The sequence below is a fragment of the Sitophilus oryzae genome, unplaced genomic scaffold (genome assembly GCF_002938485.1).
Source record: "Sitophilus oryzae breed Bouriz unplaced genomic scaffold, Soryzae_2.0 scaffold_179_pilon_pilon, whole genome shotgun sequence".
NCBI classification, from domain to species: domain Eukaryota; kingdom Metazoa; phylum Arthropoda; class Insecta; order Coleoptera; family Curculionidae; genus Sitophilus; species Sitophilus oryzae.
In genome coordinates, this window is record NW_022146501.1 from 6,743,041 (window position 1) to 6,760,692 (window position 17,652).

Below are 17,652 nucleotides of genomic sequence, written 5' to 3' on the forward strand. Positions count from 1 at the left end.
GTTAATTTCAAGTTTGTGCAATTATATTCCTATTTTTTTTTCGTTGGACTTTCTAAATACTCGTAAAAATGACTAGAAAGTGTTTGGTGTGTGGAAGTTATAATATAAAGGTCCCAGAATTATCTTTTCATAGGCAAGTAAAGTATTCAGTTGTTCTTTTATTTATATTAAACCACATGCATACTTTCTGGTTAGATTTCCTAAGAATATTGATATTCGTACGGAGTGGCTAAATGTATTTTTTATAATAATTTAATTTTTGTTACAGTAACCATTCAATTTATTGTTCAAATATATGCATTTTACAAATTAAATTTTTAAAATTAATGTTCAAATTTGGCGCGTGGACGATAGGTGCTCGACAAGGATATATAGAGTAGAAGCACCGCGTGTGCAACAAAAAAAGAAGAGAAATGAAAGTCGTTGATATGTTTGCGATATTTTCCATAGTGATTTACTTATCCACGTAAGTATATTTGAACTAAGATTAGAATAGTATTCTAAAATATACCCTAAACTGATATATTAACTTACTTTAGTAACTGTCTGTATGTCTTGCAAAGTCCAAGCTACAGAGTGCGAGCTACCGCACGCAACCCTGTTGATATGTACATCTTCTATGCCGTGAACTAACGCGGGCTTCCTGTTCACAATTGTAGTACCGTTACCTTGTTGACCGTGATCGTTATCACCCCAAGCATAAACCTAGGAAAAAAATATTTTTAGATCAAAAAGTAAAATAATCTAAAATATATTATACTTGTCCTGTATCTGTTACAGCTAAGCAATGAAGAGCACCTACTGCTACGTGTATTATTTTTCTGTCCCTTAGACATTCTATCAAGGTAGGTTTTCTGACATGTTGATCTGTACCGTGTCCTAGTCTGAAGTAATCGCCTTTACCCCAAGTCCAGATGTTTCCAGATTTGGTAAGGGCTAGAGAAAATTGAGCACCGCATTCTGAAATTGGTTATTAGGTTTATATATAATGTTTTTTTTACAATGTTTTTTATATAATGGATTAATTATAGAAAGAAAAATAATACCTATCTGTACAACTCCCAGATGATTTAATCTTTCTATGTTGTGTGGAATGTTACATCCTTCTGATCCGCCTCGGCCTAAAGGAGACAAAGTTAAAGAAATTAATAATAGTTATTTTTTATACAAGACGATAAAATGGTATTTTATCGTAGACCGAAAAGATTTCGGGAGACGATAATGCAATTTCATCGTCGTGTATAAAACAATATATTTTTCCATAGCGAGTTACGTTTTAAAAAATATTCAGAAATTATTATTTCAAGGAATTTATTACGAGTAGAAAAATTTTTGTGCTGGGCTGGCGTTGGTTTCTATGTAATTTGACAAATAAATAAAGCTGTCTCTTTACCTGTCAGTTTTGAGTCAATATTTTTTAATTCTCTTTAGTGTCGATTGCTGATTGAATTGGTGCCAGAAATGGCTCAAAATAAAATAAGTAAATTACCAACAGATATTCAGGCTGAGGCGACAAACGCCATATCCAAACTACTTCCATTTAAATCCCGAATAACTTATGAAAAAGAATACAAAAATGGAAGCAATTAAAAAAACGTGAAAGAAGAAATAAAGTTTTTAACCTATCCTCGCTGTTAAAGTATCATTTAATCTACCCTTGCGGTTAAAGTACTATTTTATCTACTATTTTTGATAGATATAAGGCAATTTTAACAGTTGCTATGAAAGAAAATATTTTTTTGTATAAAGCTTGATTTTCATGCATCCGTTGTCCGACGATACGTTGATACGATATTAATTTTATTGGTAGAATTTAAAGACTTTGATCGGTTAGAAAATAACGCAGTTATTAAATTTTTTGCATTTTCATGCCTCCGTTTATCGGATATACGTTGGTGTTATTTTCGTTTCCATAACGATTTTGTTATTTTACTTATATTTTTATTAAGGTTAGATTAAATTTGTCAAAAAGTGTCATAACGTCCGTTATTGTATGAACGGATCCGTTGGCGGTCTGAAGTAAAATATTTACGGATGAAAAGTGGCGCGAAAACGCTATGACCACCGTCGGACCATCGTATCAACGTATAACGGATGCATGAAAATCAAGCTTTAAATTCATAATACATTTTAATAAACGACAAAAAATCTTATAGACCTTTCAAACACATTTGGTTTGGTTTGCGTCAGATGTAATTGCTATTAAGTAATTCATGATTGCTTGCATTCGCGATATATTGCAGTAAATAATAAATCCAGTATTGTTTTATAATATAATAGTAGCTCCCGTATATAGCGTTTAACGCCTTGGGAGTAGCAAGGTACAGGTTGCCATACCAGAGCCATTCGGTATACAAGGTATACGCAATACATATCATTTTTTTATAAGGGATGTGACGGGATAGATAAAGGAATGATTGATTTAATACTTCCTCATTTATTGCGTCACATCACTTTCATTATTAATACTTGTATTAAAAATAATCATTTTCCAGCTGCCTGGAAAATTGCTAATATTATTCCCACAGCAAAGAACTCTAATCCTGCCAGATTATCTGATTATCGCCCAATAAGCATATTACCTTTCCTCTCTAAAGTATTAGAAAAAATTATGCATAAACAACTAACGGATTTTGTAAATGTCTCTAAGATTCTTCCTTTCACTCAGTCCGGCTTTAGGTCTCGCCATAGTACGGCAACTGCTTTACTGAAAGTCAGTGATGATCTTTTCAGAATATGTGACAAAGGCGATACTGGTTGCCTACTTCTCCTGGACTACTCAAAGGCCTTTGATACGTTAAACCATAGGATACTTTTGGAGAAATTGCAATATTTTGGTTTCAGTGACTGTTCACTGAAACTCATGGCGTGTTACTTGGCTGGTCGACAACAGAGAGTTTTTATCAGAGAATCTCCTTCGACTTTTTGCCTGTAGATCGTGGTGTTCCTCAGGGCAGTATTCTTGGTCCACTTCTGTTCTCTATTTATACGGCAGATTTTAAAACGTATTTAAAAAATTTATCTTCACATCAGTATGCTGATGATTTTCAAGTCTACTGTTCCTTGAGTAAAGATTTCAAAGCCTCCGAAAGCAAAATAAATGAAGATCTGAGAATAATTTATGACATTTCACACCATCATGGTCTTTTCTTAAACCCTAATAAGACTCAACTAATTTTTGTGGGTAAGAACTCGCCAGATGTTTCTCAAAAATTAAATATCGTACTTGACAATATCATCATTACACCTGCTAAAAACTGCAAAAATCTTGGGGTTTATTTTGATTCTAAACTGAGATTTGAAAAGCATGTATCATATATTTTGCAGAAATCGTATTGTAAGTTAAAGACACTATATTTATATAAAGATTTTCTTAACAGAGATGTTAAATTGACCTTGTGTAAAAGCCTAATTCTTCCATTGGTCTTCTACTGCGACACTGTCTACGGCCAGCTCTACTTAACAAGGACAAACAAAGCTTAACAAAACTTGTCAACTCTTGCTTAAGGTATTCATTCAGTACTCCTAAATTTGATCATGTTTCCCCTCTTTATAAACAATCGGGCTGGTTAGGACTTGAACAGTATGCTTTTATACATACGTGTATACTAGGTTATAAAATAGAAAAATTTCAAGAACCTCATTATTTGTTCGACATACTTGTCAAGGCAGCTGACCTCCACGACCTTAATACTAGAAAACACAGCAGTTATGTTGTGCCTAAACACCGGACAGCCTTGTTTGAAAAATCGTTTTCGTATTATGTTTCGAAATGCTACAATTCACTTCCTCCGTACATTAAAAGCTGTCCGTCCATTGCAGGTTTCAGGAAATCTCTTGTTGATTTCAATTTAACTTTATAAAAGTATTATTGAATTGTACCTTAAGCTCATGTATGGGTGTTTTATATGTCTTTTTTTGTTCGTTTATATAATTTAGATTTATTTATATTAAAATTGTTATATTGTTGTATTAGTATTGTATGTGTATTTTGTATTTTTTTAAGGTGGTTAGATTGAGTAGCGTATGCTAGACCTCGCCACCTACATAAATAAAGTCAAATTATTATTATTATTATTATTATTATTATTATATAAAACAGATAAAGTGTGTTCAACGAGTCAGAGAAGATTTTTGACAGACCATATCCAAAAAATGACTATATTAAAAATACGGAGCTATTATGCAATACGAAATGTAAATTAAAATCACAAGAAACTGTCACTGTCAATTATCTTCTTTTTAGACAGTCGTTAGACAGTCTCGCTTCATAAGTAGCTGTTTCCTTTCAAAAAGGAATAGACATTACTAATACTCAATTTTTTACCTAATTTTCCAAAATCTCCATCTCCCCAACTAAAAACCAAACCTTGATCTGACAGAGCCAGAGTCTGAGCATCCCTACTGCCGCAAGCAACTTGAACGATCCTGTGACCTACTAACCCCTTTATCTAGAATAAAACAATTGTTAACTATACCCTAAAATATATATTTTGTTTCCTAAATCATACTAGTTTTGGTTTGAGCTGAGTGACGTTATCACCGTGGCCCAGTCTGCCGTATTCTCCTAGTCCCCAAGTGTATAGCTCGCCGCTGCTAGTGATCGCTGCAGAATGTGAACTACCACACGCTATGTCTCTTATTTTCTTGCTTTTCAGAGCTTCAATTAGTTTTGGTTTATCTAAATTCAGTCTATTTCCGTGTCCTAAAATATCGAATTGTGTTCTTTATGCTTAATTATTTATTTTTAATTTCACAAAGGCAAATCAACATACATATACATATTTCATATCAATTAAACTTTTAGTTACGTAATCGAAAGTGTGATTGCAGAATATTTTATGCAAAAAAAAATAATCCTGTATCTTTTACGGTTTCCGAAATCCCAATGATGAGCGTCGAATTCGAGCCACCCTGTACATACATAATACATATATTCACTACACACATACATAACACATTATTAATATAGGCAAGCATATATACTGGGTATTGAAATTTCTGTCACACACTATATTTTATAATATATAAAATTATTATGACCCTCTTATTTAAAATAATTACTTACCCAACTTCCCATCTTCTCCTTCACCCCAAGAGAACACCTTCCCATCAAGAGTAAGTGCCATGGCATGTTTGCCACCCGAATGGACTGCCACTTTTTTAACGACATACTGACTCAAAAAGGGTATAGGTCGTGGGTGCGGTACGTTCATACTATGTCCCAAACCTAAACGACCATTGGTACCTTCCCCACACGCATATAACTAAAAAAATCATGTTAAATTTGTAGTACAGTTAGAAATATTCGTTACAAGCTACAATCTACCAAAGCGACAGAATACATATATGAATTAGGGAGAGCTGTCAACTATGTTAGTTTTCGTTGTAGGCTGTCAAAATCATATACTCACTCACTGGAAATACTATAGTTATTTAGTTTATACCTTTCCTTCTTGAGAAACGACGAATAATGATTTTGAACCTCCGGCTATGTGTATGGGTCTTAATTGGCTTAAAAATTCTGACTGAATGGGCAACTTAACTTTAGATCCTTTCATACCACCTAGATACAATAAAAAAATGTGTAATTTAATATATTATAGCTATTTTTATATAGATTACTAAGGTTTAACTGTTATAATAATAGACATATCAAGGAGTAGTTCAAATGTACCAATTTTTATTTTGATGGATTTGATTTTAATTTGAATATCATACCAATAAATGATCAACTAAAATCAATTTTTGTGGCAATTTTGATGACTAGAGCATTTAAACTTCATGCAAAACCTCAAAATTAGTGGAACAAATTAGTGGTTTCAATTAGCGTAGAAGCTTGTTCCTCTAATATCAGTGTAAGTGTTCAGAATGTCAAAATTAGTAGTAGTAATTTTCAATTAGTAGAAAAAGTTAACAAACTTTTAAGCTTCATTCAGAACCTTGCATTTTAAACTTTTTAGTTTACGATCATTCACAATGTTTAAGAAACACAATTAAAATTAATAGAATATCCTAGCAACAGCTTGCGTTAGTCCTTTGAATAAGAAGACTAAGGAAGGAGCATATCAAAAATCTTAGGTACACCGCGATGGGCCTCAAATATGGCCGACTTAAATTCCGGTTTATCAGTGTCGTTCTAATTTTATTTAAAAAATGTAAAACTATGATGTAGGGTAGACGTGGGGTAGACTCAATAATTTGTTGTTTTATTTTACGTTGTGAATAAATGTTGGTAGTTATTAAAACTGTTATAAAAATATATAATTCTAATAAAAATAGATAAGTTATAATAAGTATTTATTAACACAAACATCCGATACGCTACTGAAGCAGGTAAGTCAAATTAACGTATCTAAATTCTTTGACATCTAATCTTTGACAAGTAATAAATAAAAGCTAAAATGCAAGAAAAATATATAATTTAGTTAATTTAAGTGAATTTCATAAATGATCGGTTTACTACACGTATGTATATTATATAGTCACTTACTAGCGAAAAGTTGTTCCATTATTTCACTCAATTTTTGCCGAGATCTACCGCACGCTACACAACCAACTATTTTAGAGTCTTTTCGATAAATCGCGATAGTGTCACTGTTAATTTAAGTTCTGCCACAATTTCCATCTAGATTTACTACCTTTATACAACTATCAGTAGTAGAATAAATAATAAATAACATAAAATAAGCTCCGTAAAGACTGACAAATCCACAAAATTTCAAATCAAATTCAAATGTGTCAAATGAATCGTCAAACAGAACTGTCAAGGATCCCCACCCTAGAGAGCTTTTATGGTGGCTTTTCCGCCCATAAATACATGGATAGCATTATGCTCCTTCCTTAGTCTTCTTATTCAAAGCGTTAGTCAGTTGTATCCATAGAGAAAGTCTAATAGTTAGCTTATAAAACAATCAACTTTTGATTTCTAACCACAATTTCTGCTGACGGAAGATAATCAAAGGCCAAAATGACGTTTCTCGCAAATTTTGAAGTATAATTAGTGAAAAAGTTAAAAGTTTAATAACTTTTTCTACTAATTGAAAATGCCAACCACTAATTTTGACGTTCTGAATGCTGACATTGAAATTAAAGGAACAAACTTCTACGCTAATTGAAACCACTAATTTATTCCACTAATTGCGAGGTTCTGAATGAAGCTTTAACTTTTTCCACTAATCATACTTCAAAATTTGCGAGTACTGTCATTTTGGCCGTTGATTATCATCCGTCAAGAGAAATTGTGATTGGAAATAAAAAGTTTATTGATTTATAGGCTAATTATTAAGATTTCTCTATGGATACAACTGACTACCGCAAGCTGTAGCTAGGGTATTCTATTAATTTTAATTGTGTTTCTTAAACATTGTGAATGATAATAAATGTTTGAATATAAAGTTTAAATATATTTAATTAATATAATAATTATTTGAGCATACTTATTTAAACAAGCCGCTATAAAGAATCTAAATATAAAATTAGAAAAAATCGTTTTAACATAATCGCGTTTATTTTAATTCTTGAATTGATTAGTTTATTAGTTAGGACAACTTCTAAATTACTATAAAAAGTATATTAATAATTTTTATGCCATTGTGACAAGTTTATCACTGCAAAATCTGAATATATCATCACTTAAATCAAAAATCTTAAAAATCAAAAATAAAGTTTTACAAACAACGGAAATATTTTTAAAGTTTTGTATTTTAGAACCGATATAGCCAAATTTTACACTAATGTACCTATCAAAAAGCTATAGATATTCATTAATATACTCTGTAGAAATCTCCATTCTGAAATAAAAACTCTTTTATACGCCACTGATTAAGAATGATTGATTTGATTGCACTATACTGTATAAAACACTTACCTAATTGATCTTTATCATTAAGGCCCCAAACAAATACTCTACATCCGGTACTGTTTGTCGTTGAAGCATATTCGTCTTGAGATACCGTAACTACCTGCAAAAAAAAAACATTATTCCAAACCTTATTTTAACAAACTTTGTGCTGATTGTAAAACTTACTGATGGCCCAGGAACCGTATCCTGGTTCAAGTCCCAATCGTTGGCCAAAAATGACACGGAAGTTCTAAAATCGCCCGGTGAGTGACGCTTCACACCGACCACAAATATTCCGTGGATTTTACAATCGATTCCGTTGTTCCGGCATTTTGTGACGTTTATCTCGATTATGGGATAGTACTTGTCCATGTTTGAGAGGAGCAAAACCGATGTCTCGTGGCTTTTTACAGAGACGGAGTTTAGCTCAAACAGTGAGTTAGCAGTGGTGCCTCCTAAAAAATGAATAAATAAATAAATAACACAGCGACATACTGATGAATATTTTTTTTCTCGACCTTGTTCTCTTGCAGCCATGGTAATTACATATTCTATATGTAATGTATCTATAATTACATATATACAGAATTGAACGCTCTACAAAAAAGGTCTCTTACAATTTTTCGATAAACCTACTCCTTCAAAAGTTATTCACGGTTAAAGTTAACCACTCAGTGAATTCCTAAATTCTTCAACTTTTTTGACAAAATTATGATTATTTTCGAAAAATTTAATCTATTACTGTAAAAATATACAATTCTGATAGTGTTAAGGTTGGGAATTAAGAAATCTTCAAGTCGAATGAAGTTAAAACCATTTAAGCTGATTTAAGTATAGCTGATTTATTTTAATAAACATTGTTAATTAAAATAAATCAGCTATACTTAAATGGTAGTAACTTTTGAAGGAGTAGGTTTATTGAAAAATTGTAAGAGACCTTTTTTGTAGAGCGTTCAATTCTGCAAATATTTGCAAAAAGTCTCAAATTCCCATGTAATTTAAATGAGAAATAAATCGTCTTTGGGGTAAGGTTTATTGTAAATATTAAGCGTTTACAATGGTCTGTTATTTTTTTTAGACAATAAACTAAAAATTTATAGGGCGTCGTGAGAGAAATGATCAACTTGGATTTAATAAAAACGGAATTCACTGAATTAATAATTTCAGAACGTATTTAAAATTTTCTGAACCATATGAACTAATCTCAGACACACCTTAAAATGCATATTTAACAAATAATGATGACGTAACGTTGAACAATTAAAGTATAATAGTTCAAATATACCAAACACACTTACCATTCACTATAATAACTGAAGGCATGTAGCTATAATCGGCGGGATCGACTCCGACCTTGAGGCTTTTAATAATGACATTCGGTGATATTTCCAGCCTAATCCAGTGTTTTCCCTGCGATCCATTACTTTGCCATACAGAACCGGGCAAATCAAATCTCGCACCGTACATCGACGACACTGATACATTTTGAACTATTCTTTTCCATTCTGTGATCACTTCTCCTTCCATTTCAACAGTGTCCTGTCTATAGTATCTAAAACATATCAAAATTAATTAGTATTTATAAAGGATATAGAAAATAGTGTTCTAAACGTCAGTAAGTGATACCACAGAAAAAAAAATAACTCAAAATGTTTCCTGAGAAAAGTTACAGCCCTTGAAGGGGTAGATAAAAAGAATATAGTTTGTATATTTTTAAAAACATTGGTACACCCTTTCCATTGAAATTTGGTACACTTAAACATATTTTAATGTTTAACCGAATGGCGATAGTGTAAAAATTCGTATCAGTTATGAGAGAGTAGATTAGGGTAGAGGATAGTTTCTTTTAGATTTATAGATTTTAACTTAACGGATACAGATCTTAATATACAACTATAATTGTTTTCGAGATATTTGCGTTTAAAGGTAAGTCGATTTTAGTATTAGCGAAATTATAAGATATAGGAAAATATACTGTTTTTTTTCTCAGGTAAGATTTCGACAGACGACGACAGAAAAAAAGCAGATGATGTTCATACCAATCTATTTATTTCGCTAAAAAAATGTTTCTAATACTTTTTAAGTTAACTATGGATGAGTTTATTATATATCAATCCGTCGTGCGTCATCTCTTGCTGCTTTTAACCAGTTTTATTGGTTTATTTCAAAAATTACAGATCATATTTCAATATTATTGGAGTCACGCAACGATGAACGATGCATGGACGCTGACGCGTACGAACTCGACTTAAGATTTTTGAGGCTTTGAAATTATAGGTTATAAATTTGTATCAAATTATGTCAAGTAATCTGCCTTTTAGACGATTATAAACATTTGCGAATTGTTTTTGCATTTTGGTTCGTGTTATTACGTGCGTCTTTTGAAGTTAAATGGAAGAAAAATCGAGAAAAACTGAACTGTAGACCCAGAGCACAGTTTATAGTTAATATTCGGTGCACAGACAGGGAGTTTTTTATATCTCAATAAAGTTACCATCAATAAAGTTTTATACCATCTCGTATATGGTACTAAAAACAGGAGTAGCTGTAAAATAACATCACACGATAGGTAAATAATAGATATTAGTACTGCACAAAGATAATGCCAAAAGGTACTGGTTAAAAAAAATTAAAATTAAAGTTAGTTAATCAACTTTTAAGGTATGAAATTCAGAAGCTATTAATTTTATTTTATTTGTAGATAAGTTATATTGATAAATATAATAATAAATGCAGGAAGTTTCTTGAAGCTTGAAAGTAAGAAATGGTTCTTTTTTTATTTTTTGGTATGTGGTGTTCTGTTTAAAACACACCCTTGTTTGTTTTTTATTAACACATACCATTTTTTTTTTTGAAATAAAATAACTCAATTAGACTTTTTTTTTCAATTTTATACAGTTCTTTCTTCATAATATTTTGAAATAATCACTTGTCACTCAAACTTTAAATATATTAATTTCCTGCTATGAGTTCCATTTGTACCAACATATTTCTGTGTAGAATAAAATAAACTACTTTGAAATAAAAATGACAGATACATCTATCACTGTCAAGGATGTTCTCGTTGGACAGACTATATTTGATAGGTAACTAGTAGAAGTTTGAATAGAATGTATTAAAAGGATTTAAATACACTACAAGTATTCCTCAAGGAGCCTCTTAGGGCATATGTTCATAGGAACATTTTCATTCATCTTTATCTGTAATATCACTCATGGAAGTGTGGTACACTATTACTTTTACAGCCTGTATATAGACTCGTTTATATTTAACTTACCTTCCCGCCTTACCGGCGTGGATCTCAGTACTTCCCGGTTCCTGAATACGAACGAAACTGTGACGGTGGTTTTTCTTCGTATAAAAACAATTATCGCATAGGTCGTACCCTTCGCACACTTTACATTTAAATCGGGGGCCTAAAAAACGTCAAGTTGGTGTTAATATTTATACTATAGTTTTAGTAGTTCAAATGACCTCTGATAGGTTGGACGCAGCAACTGTTACAGGCAACACCCTCGTGACAGGAGGGTACTACTTCCATTTCGGAGAGAAGACCTGTCCAATTTTGTTGTTTGGGAAAATCCACAGTGACATCGTGACCATTAGGAGAAATAGCTGAAAAAATATTAACAATTTAGTTCTATAAAATCCTAAGGTGTTTATACTTTTTTTTTCTTAAAATTAAACTTAATAAAAATTGGTCAAGTGCGAGTTGGACTCGAGCACGAAGGGTTTCATACCATTCATTATCTATACAACATTAAACACTATATTATTATAAACTTTTTTCCGATTTAGCCGAAATTTTGAATGCGCGTATAAGTAATTTAAAAAAAATGAAGAAACACATTACTAAAAATTGTATTAATCAATAATAAATATGTAAAAAGTAAAAATAAATATGTAAAAATATGTAAAAATTAAAAAAAACGATTAAAAAAAGTCGCCTTGACTAGGATTCGAACCTGCCTTACTACGGCTCCAACGTTATAGTAGCGTAAAGTCCTAACGCCTTAACCACGCGGCCACCGAGGACTTGAAAGATTCTATGTAAAGTCTTACTTAAGATAATGATAATTATTAATTAATTAATAAATAAATTAAGATAATGTTTAGTGAAAGTACTTTTTTATTTATAAACATTTATTTAATTCTGTTTTTAGTATTTGTTCTTATAGCGGCAACATAGATACATTATCTGTAAAAATTTCATCTGTCTAGCTATAACGGTTCATAAGATAGACCTTTGTGACAGACGAACGGACGGACAGCGAAGTCTTAGTAATAGGGTTCCCGTTTTTACCTTTTGGGTACGGAACCCTAAAAAATACAAAAAAAACATCGCAAATTCATACTCACCAGTTACAATTCCGACGCTGTCATGAGTTACATAACCCCACTTATACCTTGGAGTGGTAACTGTAGATTTCACTCTGACTTTATCGCCTACCTTAATGGTAGTAGGAGTAGGCATAGAAGGAGGAAATCCTAATAATTCCACGTGAATGAATCTCACCCAGTAAGTGCTCACTTTGTGTTGCCAATTTACCTTAAAATTATTAGAATTATTTCAGATTATCCATCAGAAGTTTAAAAAAATACTTATATCTAAATTAAAGATTTTTAAATATTAAAAAAGTTGCATTATGAGATCACTCTTCAGAGTAAGAACCTTAATATCTAGAAATACTTGTACTAAGTTGTGTTGTTTAATAACTTATTACATAGCTTTATTCACTCACTTTATAGAATCTATAAAGTGAGTATATAAGTCCTATATTTAGACTATAAAACTTACCTGAAGATTTAAGTCATGTAAGCCTTCCCTGTCAATTTTAACAACTTTTCCTATATCGCCTAACTGTACCTCCTCATAATTTTTACAGCACCTCACTAACATACCAACTTCAACGTTATCCCTCACATACATAGCGTATTCATCATTTGACAGAAACTGGGATCTCCTGCAATATTGGGTATCCGATTCTTGGTTATCTTCGCCCTAAGATTTTATTGGTTTAAAAAAATCCAGATGGTGTTATTAGAAATATTACGTAAACTCCGAGTGACTGTCCTAAGGCGTTATCGTAAGAAATTGACTCTGTGTCGGACTCGTAAACGGAGCTCATGGATTCTGTATCTTCAGCAGCGACCTCTGGATGTTCCAGTAACCATCCAACTATCGATTCAGGACTCATAAGACTCTCCGGATTAATAGCTAGAAATAAACCAAATACATATATTTTCTAATGTTCTAGAAAAATCGTAAAACCATAGTTTTCCCCTTAAAGCTTGATTCTCATGCATCCGTTGTCCGACGATACAATATTAATTTTATTGGTTGAATTAAGACTTCGATTGGTTAGAAAATTACGCAGTTTTTAAATTTATTGCCTTTTCATGCCTCCGTTCATCGGATATTCGATTTGCTTGTGATTGGTGTCATTTTATATTTTCATTTCCATAACGATTTCGCTGTTTTACTTATATCTAAGAGCTAGCCACGTTTTCGAGAGAGAATTTTAAGAAAGCTGGTTCTGTAATATATCTTTTGTTATGCTCTCCTAAAAAGAGTGCCGACTGTCTGGCTGCCGGCAGACGTTGCGTTCACTACTGCGCATCATATCTGTATTCAACATTTGTTCACTACTGCGCATCACAAATTTGCCCTGTATTTCAAGAACTAAGGAGGCTAGGACAAACCTATGTGTAGCATATTTAGTTTCATAAAAAAGTAGCAAAGTAATGTGAAAATCTCATCATTGTCTCTCTACTCATAAACGAGAAATCCCATAAACCACACGAAAATGGGATACCCTGTACAGATGTGATGTGAAGTAATGAACCGCAGTAGTCTACCGGCAGCCAGACGGCCCGCACTTTGGTCAGGAGAGCACAGGAGAGCATAGCAAAAGAGCGAGCTTTCTTAAAATTCCCGTTTTCCCAAGGGTGCTAGCTCTTGTACTATTATATTTTTATTAAGGTTAGATTAAATTTGTCAAAAAGGTGTCAAAACGTCCGTTATTGTACGATCTTTCTCCGTTGACGGGCTGGAGTAAAAAATTTACAGATGAAAAGTGGCGAAAAAACGCTATGACCAATCAGAGCGCCATCGGACAATCGCAACGGACTCATGAAAATCAAGCTTAAACCGCAGTCCACACGCTACGTTTTACCAACCAAACCAAACCAAATCATACGATTAGACGTCGCGTCTGAACCGTGCTTAAGATCACGTGTGTACATTTTAGAAACCATAAAATAAGTACAAAAATAAACTATACCTAACGACTTAATGGCATATTCTACTGCTTTCTTTGTGAAACCCATTTCCACAATCTGATGCACCATTGGATGAACTGACACATCTTCCTCAAGTTCCATTCTCTTACTAGTTTTTTCGCTAACCACACTTTTTATCGAACACTCGCTATTGGGTGTAGCTAACTCACTTGTAGGTGCTTAAAAAAATAACGTTAAAATATCTCTACTAAAAATAAAAGCAGTATTTTTTACCAGTCTTGATATTAATGTTGCTACTGCTAGGTTTGTCGTTATTGATGCAACAAGGGACTTCAAAATTTCCTTCAGCTGCCAAATACTGGCTCAAATTTAAACCAGCCAATTGCATTTCTTGTAGGTTAAAGCCTGGTTTTAGAGGACTGGGTTGTGTGGCTTTCGCCAGAAGTTTCTGGATTAACAAAATGGGTTGTTGGTTTAGTTCTTCCTCTATGGATTGCTGTTCTTGGGATTGGTCCATACCGTTTACTGGGTACTTCAATACCTGCAGAGAGAAAATTATGGTATATATACCCTATGATATCATTAAATTAAAAAAAATAAAGTAATATACAACGAACAAAAAATACATTAATAACACAACACTAGAAACAGTAGAAGAATTAAGTATATTTAGGACTTTTAATACACCTCTCGGGATCTCTACTACCAGAAATCAATAGAAGAATCAAGTTAGCATAGAGTACTTATAAAAGAAACTCAATCATACTCAAATCTAGAATGCCACTTTACCTAAAGGAGAAAACATTCGACCAATGTGTGCTACCAGTCATGACCTGGACACTTAAAACGGACATTATAAGAAAACTGCAGGTCGTACAACGCTCACTGGAACGAAATATGCCGGGAATAACCAAGAATACGACAAAAGACCCAGGTAATAGATGTCATCCACAGAATCAAATCCCTCAAGTGGCAACGGACATGACACCTGGCAAGAAGGACGGACAATAGATGGACCACAAAAATTACAGCTTGGAAACCACGATAAAATATATCCTCCGTAAACATTCAAAATATACAAAACAAGTAATTTTTTAAAGAAAATTTCAAATATTACCTTTCTTAGCCTATGCTGATTGGTATGCAACACTCTCGTCGCGTTCAAGGCGCTCAAAATATTCTGCTGCGTTCTCAAATACGCCAAATTCACTTGCCCGTGGTAAAACTTCCTATCGTGAGAGTTTAAAGAACTGTGTCTAATTAGAAGTAAGTTTGCCCACATTTTTATTGAATTCTCGTTCATGGGCATTTTTTCAAAAGTAAATTCTGGCGATGGAAGAAGCTTTAAATTATTAATTGACACCTAAAAAATATTGTTCTAATTTTCCGTCGAAAAAACACCAAATAACTTACTTTTCGAACTTCGCCGTTATCGTGAAGTTGCATACATAACCTTCCTTTAGGAGTAACTCTGGTTACTGTACCTAGAGCGCCATCTACTTCCGCTAAAGCACCTACTCTGGGTCTGACGTCCCATGCTCCTATAACGTTCAAGCATGCTACTACCATAAAATGCTGTTGGTCGGAGTTCATAGCGTCGTTTTGTGTAGACAAATCGCTCAGAAAATACCTGTAAAAATTACAATAAATGATACCAACGTTAGTAATAGACATCGTATTATATGGAATTGTATTTTTACATACGCAAATCGCTTATTTTTATAGCGTTACTGTATTAGCTGTGCTACTTTTAGTTATTTTTGCCCATCTCTAACAAACTTACCCTGCCAAATTTAATTTTTGCGATAAGATCGCATTTAAAACTTGATTCCATCCCAGAACTCCATGCAAACTCCTCAAAAGATTGATAATTTCTTGAGCTAAGGTACTACTGTGACTCTGAGTAAGCAGTACCAATGATTTATTGCTTGATAACGGTTTATTTCCGGTATCGTACGAACAAGTAATGATAATATTTCCCAAAATATTTAGTAACTTTTCTAACACTTGAGATATTTCCGGATTGTCCATATCCCAAGAATGTAAAACGGTCTGTAGTAGTCTGATAGTAAGAATCTGTAAAATAGTAATTTGTCTAGCAAATGAAGGTCTTTAATTTTCACATGTCTACACCTTGTATGTATACAGGGTGTAAATAAACAACTGGGAAAAAATATAAAATGATTTTAAACAATTTTTTTGATTTGCCAATTCCCTACAAAGTTATTTCCTTATACCCTGTCGGCAACAGAGAGTCTATGGAGTGTAGAGATGAGGAGAAATATCTCTTATGGGACTTTATTTCACAAAAATGGGAAGAATAAATGTTCACCAAATGTCCACAGTGGCGCTAATGACCCATAAATCTAAAAAATAAAAAGTAGCCATAGATAAGAGAACAAAAGTAAAGTAACCAAACATTACCCCAAAAAAGCTTTGTTTTTATTTTTAGAATATAAAACAATTATTTTTATATATTAGAGGCCCAGTATATTGCTGCTGAATAAAAATTGATAATTTATTTCATGTGGCATGAAAATAAAATTTGTATTTTTTTGAAACCCGCGACTTCACGTCAAATATTTATCTCTTTTGAATCATTTCCTGTTCAAAAAACATTCTAAAACATATTTTAAATTTTAGACTTTTGCTACAGCAGCTCCATCTTAAGTCTTCCCTTTTTTATGACCATTTTTTAATGCACGAAGATATTTCTCCTTACCTCTAAACTCCATAAGTGAGTCTTGGGCTGTTATTTACCAGTGAACCAAAATCACAATGTACAGTGTTAACATTTTATTTTGTCCCACATGTAAAGTATGAGAAAAATTAAGTTAAAATTTATACATTACCTGTTTAGGTAGATTAAATTCGTTACCACCTACGCTACTAGGTGGCGTTAAGAACTCAAGCAGCATAGTCATCCAAGGTTTGGTACTGAAAGCTCTACATAGTTGCTGAGTTTGAGATATGGTTCTTACAAGGGTCAGGTTACACCATTCGAAATTGTTGGTGTTCAAAACAGAGCAAAACAAACTGCTCAATCCGTGTAAAGAAGTAGGATGTAAGTTATTATTTGACAGACCAGAACTTATGGTTAAGTTTCTGAGAAAATTAATGCTGGCATCACGAAGCAGCTTTATCAGTTGGTTATCTTTGACAATTTGAGAACCTGAAAGTAGATAGTAAATAATTTTTGCTGGTTATAATTATTTTATGTACATAATTTCACTAAAGAATAACACATATCTATGTCCACACTTACTTCTTTCATAAGATTCGTCGGTCTCACTCTCCGAAGTGACAGGTGAAGGTGGAGAGGCTAATGTCAAGTCGTATTTACCTTCGACGCCCATCCTGTAGCTATTAGTAGTTCCGTTGGCCCACTCCACTCGAATCCAACCGTCTTCGCCCAATTCTCCAATGATTCGACCTTCTCCTGGAGGATTACCATCCTAAATACAAATATGAGCTTGAAAAAGTCGGTGTAACATAAATAGTTAATAGAGAACAAATACAATGACTAAATGTTTTCATCAAAATAAACAAAAAAAATTATAAAATTA

The 17,652-nt window shown here is 32.8% G+C and overlaps 1 protein-coding gene across 1 annotated transcript in view; it reads right to left on the bottom strand.

The window, feature by feature from the left end:
* Positions 1-17,652, bottom strand: part of LOC115882783 (E3 ubiquitin-protein ligase HERC2) — a 90,535-nt gene that overhangs the window by 33,086 nt on the left and 39,797 nt on the right. Inside the window, exons 31-52 of the mRNA XM_030901024.1 lie at positions 17,352-17,541; positions 16,939-17,258; positions 15,870-16,162; positions 15,500-15,716; positions 15,204-15,449; positions 14,360-14,627; positions 14,128-14,304; positions 12,898-13,061; positions 12,642-12,845; positions 12,203-12,392; positions 11,318-11,458; positions 11,121-11,259; positions 9,142-9,395; positions 8,030-8,298; positions 7,871-7,964; positions 5,448-5,566; positions 5,069-5,267; positions 4,512-4,705; positions 4,328-4,451; positions 1,047-1,121; positions 761-960; positions 535-705 (exon numbers count right to left, since the gene is read on the bottom strand). Coding sequence (XP_030756884.1) covers positions 535-705; positions 761-960; positions 1,047-1,121; positions 4,328-4,451; positions 4,512-4,705; positions 5,069-5,267; positions 5,448-5,566; positions 7,871-7,964; positions 8,030-8,298; positions 9,142-9,395; positions 11,121-11,259; positions 11,318-11,458; positions 12,203-12,392; positions 12,642-12,845; positions 12,898-13,061; positions 14,128-14,304; positions 14,360-14,627; positions 15,204-15,449; positions 15,500-15,716; positions 15,870-16,162; positions 16,939-17,258; positions 17,352-17,541 — 4,248 coding nt within the window. The remainder of the gene's footprint in view (positions 1-534; positions 706-760; positions 961-1,046; positions 1,122-4,327; positions 4,452-4,511; positions 4,706-5,068; positions 5,268-5,447; positions 5,567-7,870; positions 7,965-8,029; positions 8,299-9,141; positions 9,396-11,120; positions 11,260-11,317; positions 11,459-12,202; positions 12,393-12,641; positions 12,846-12,897; positions 13,062-14,127; positions 14,305-14,359; positions 14,628-15,203; positions 15,450-15,499; positions 15,717-15,869; positions 16,163-16,938; positions 17,259-17,351; positions 17,542-17,652) is intronic.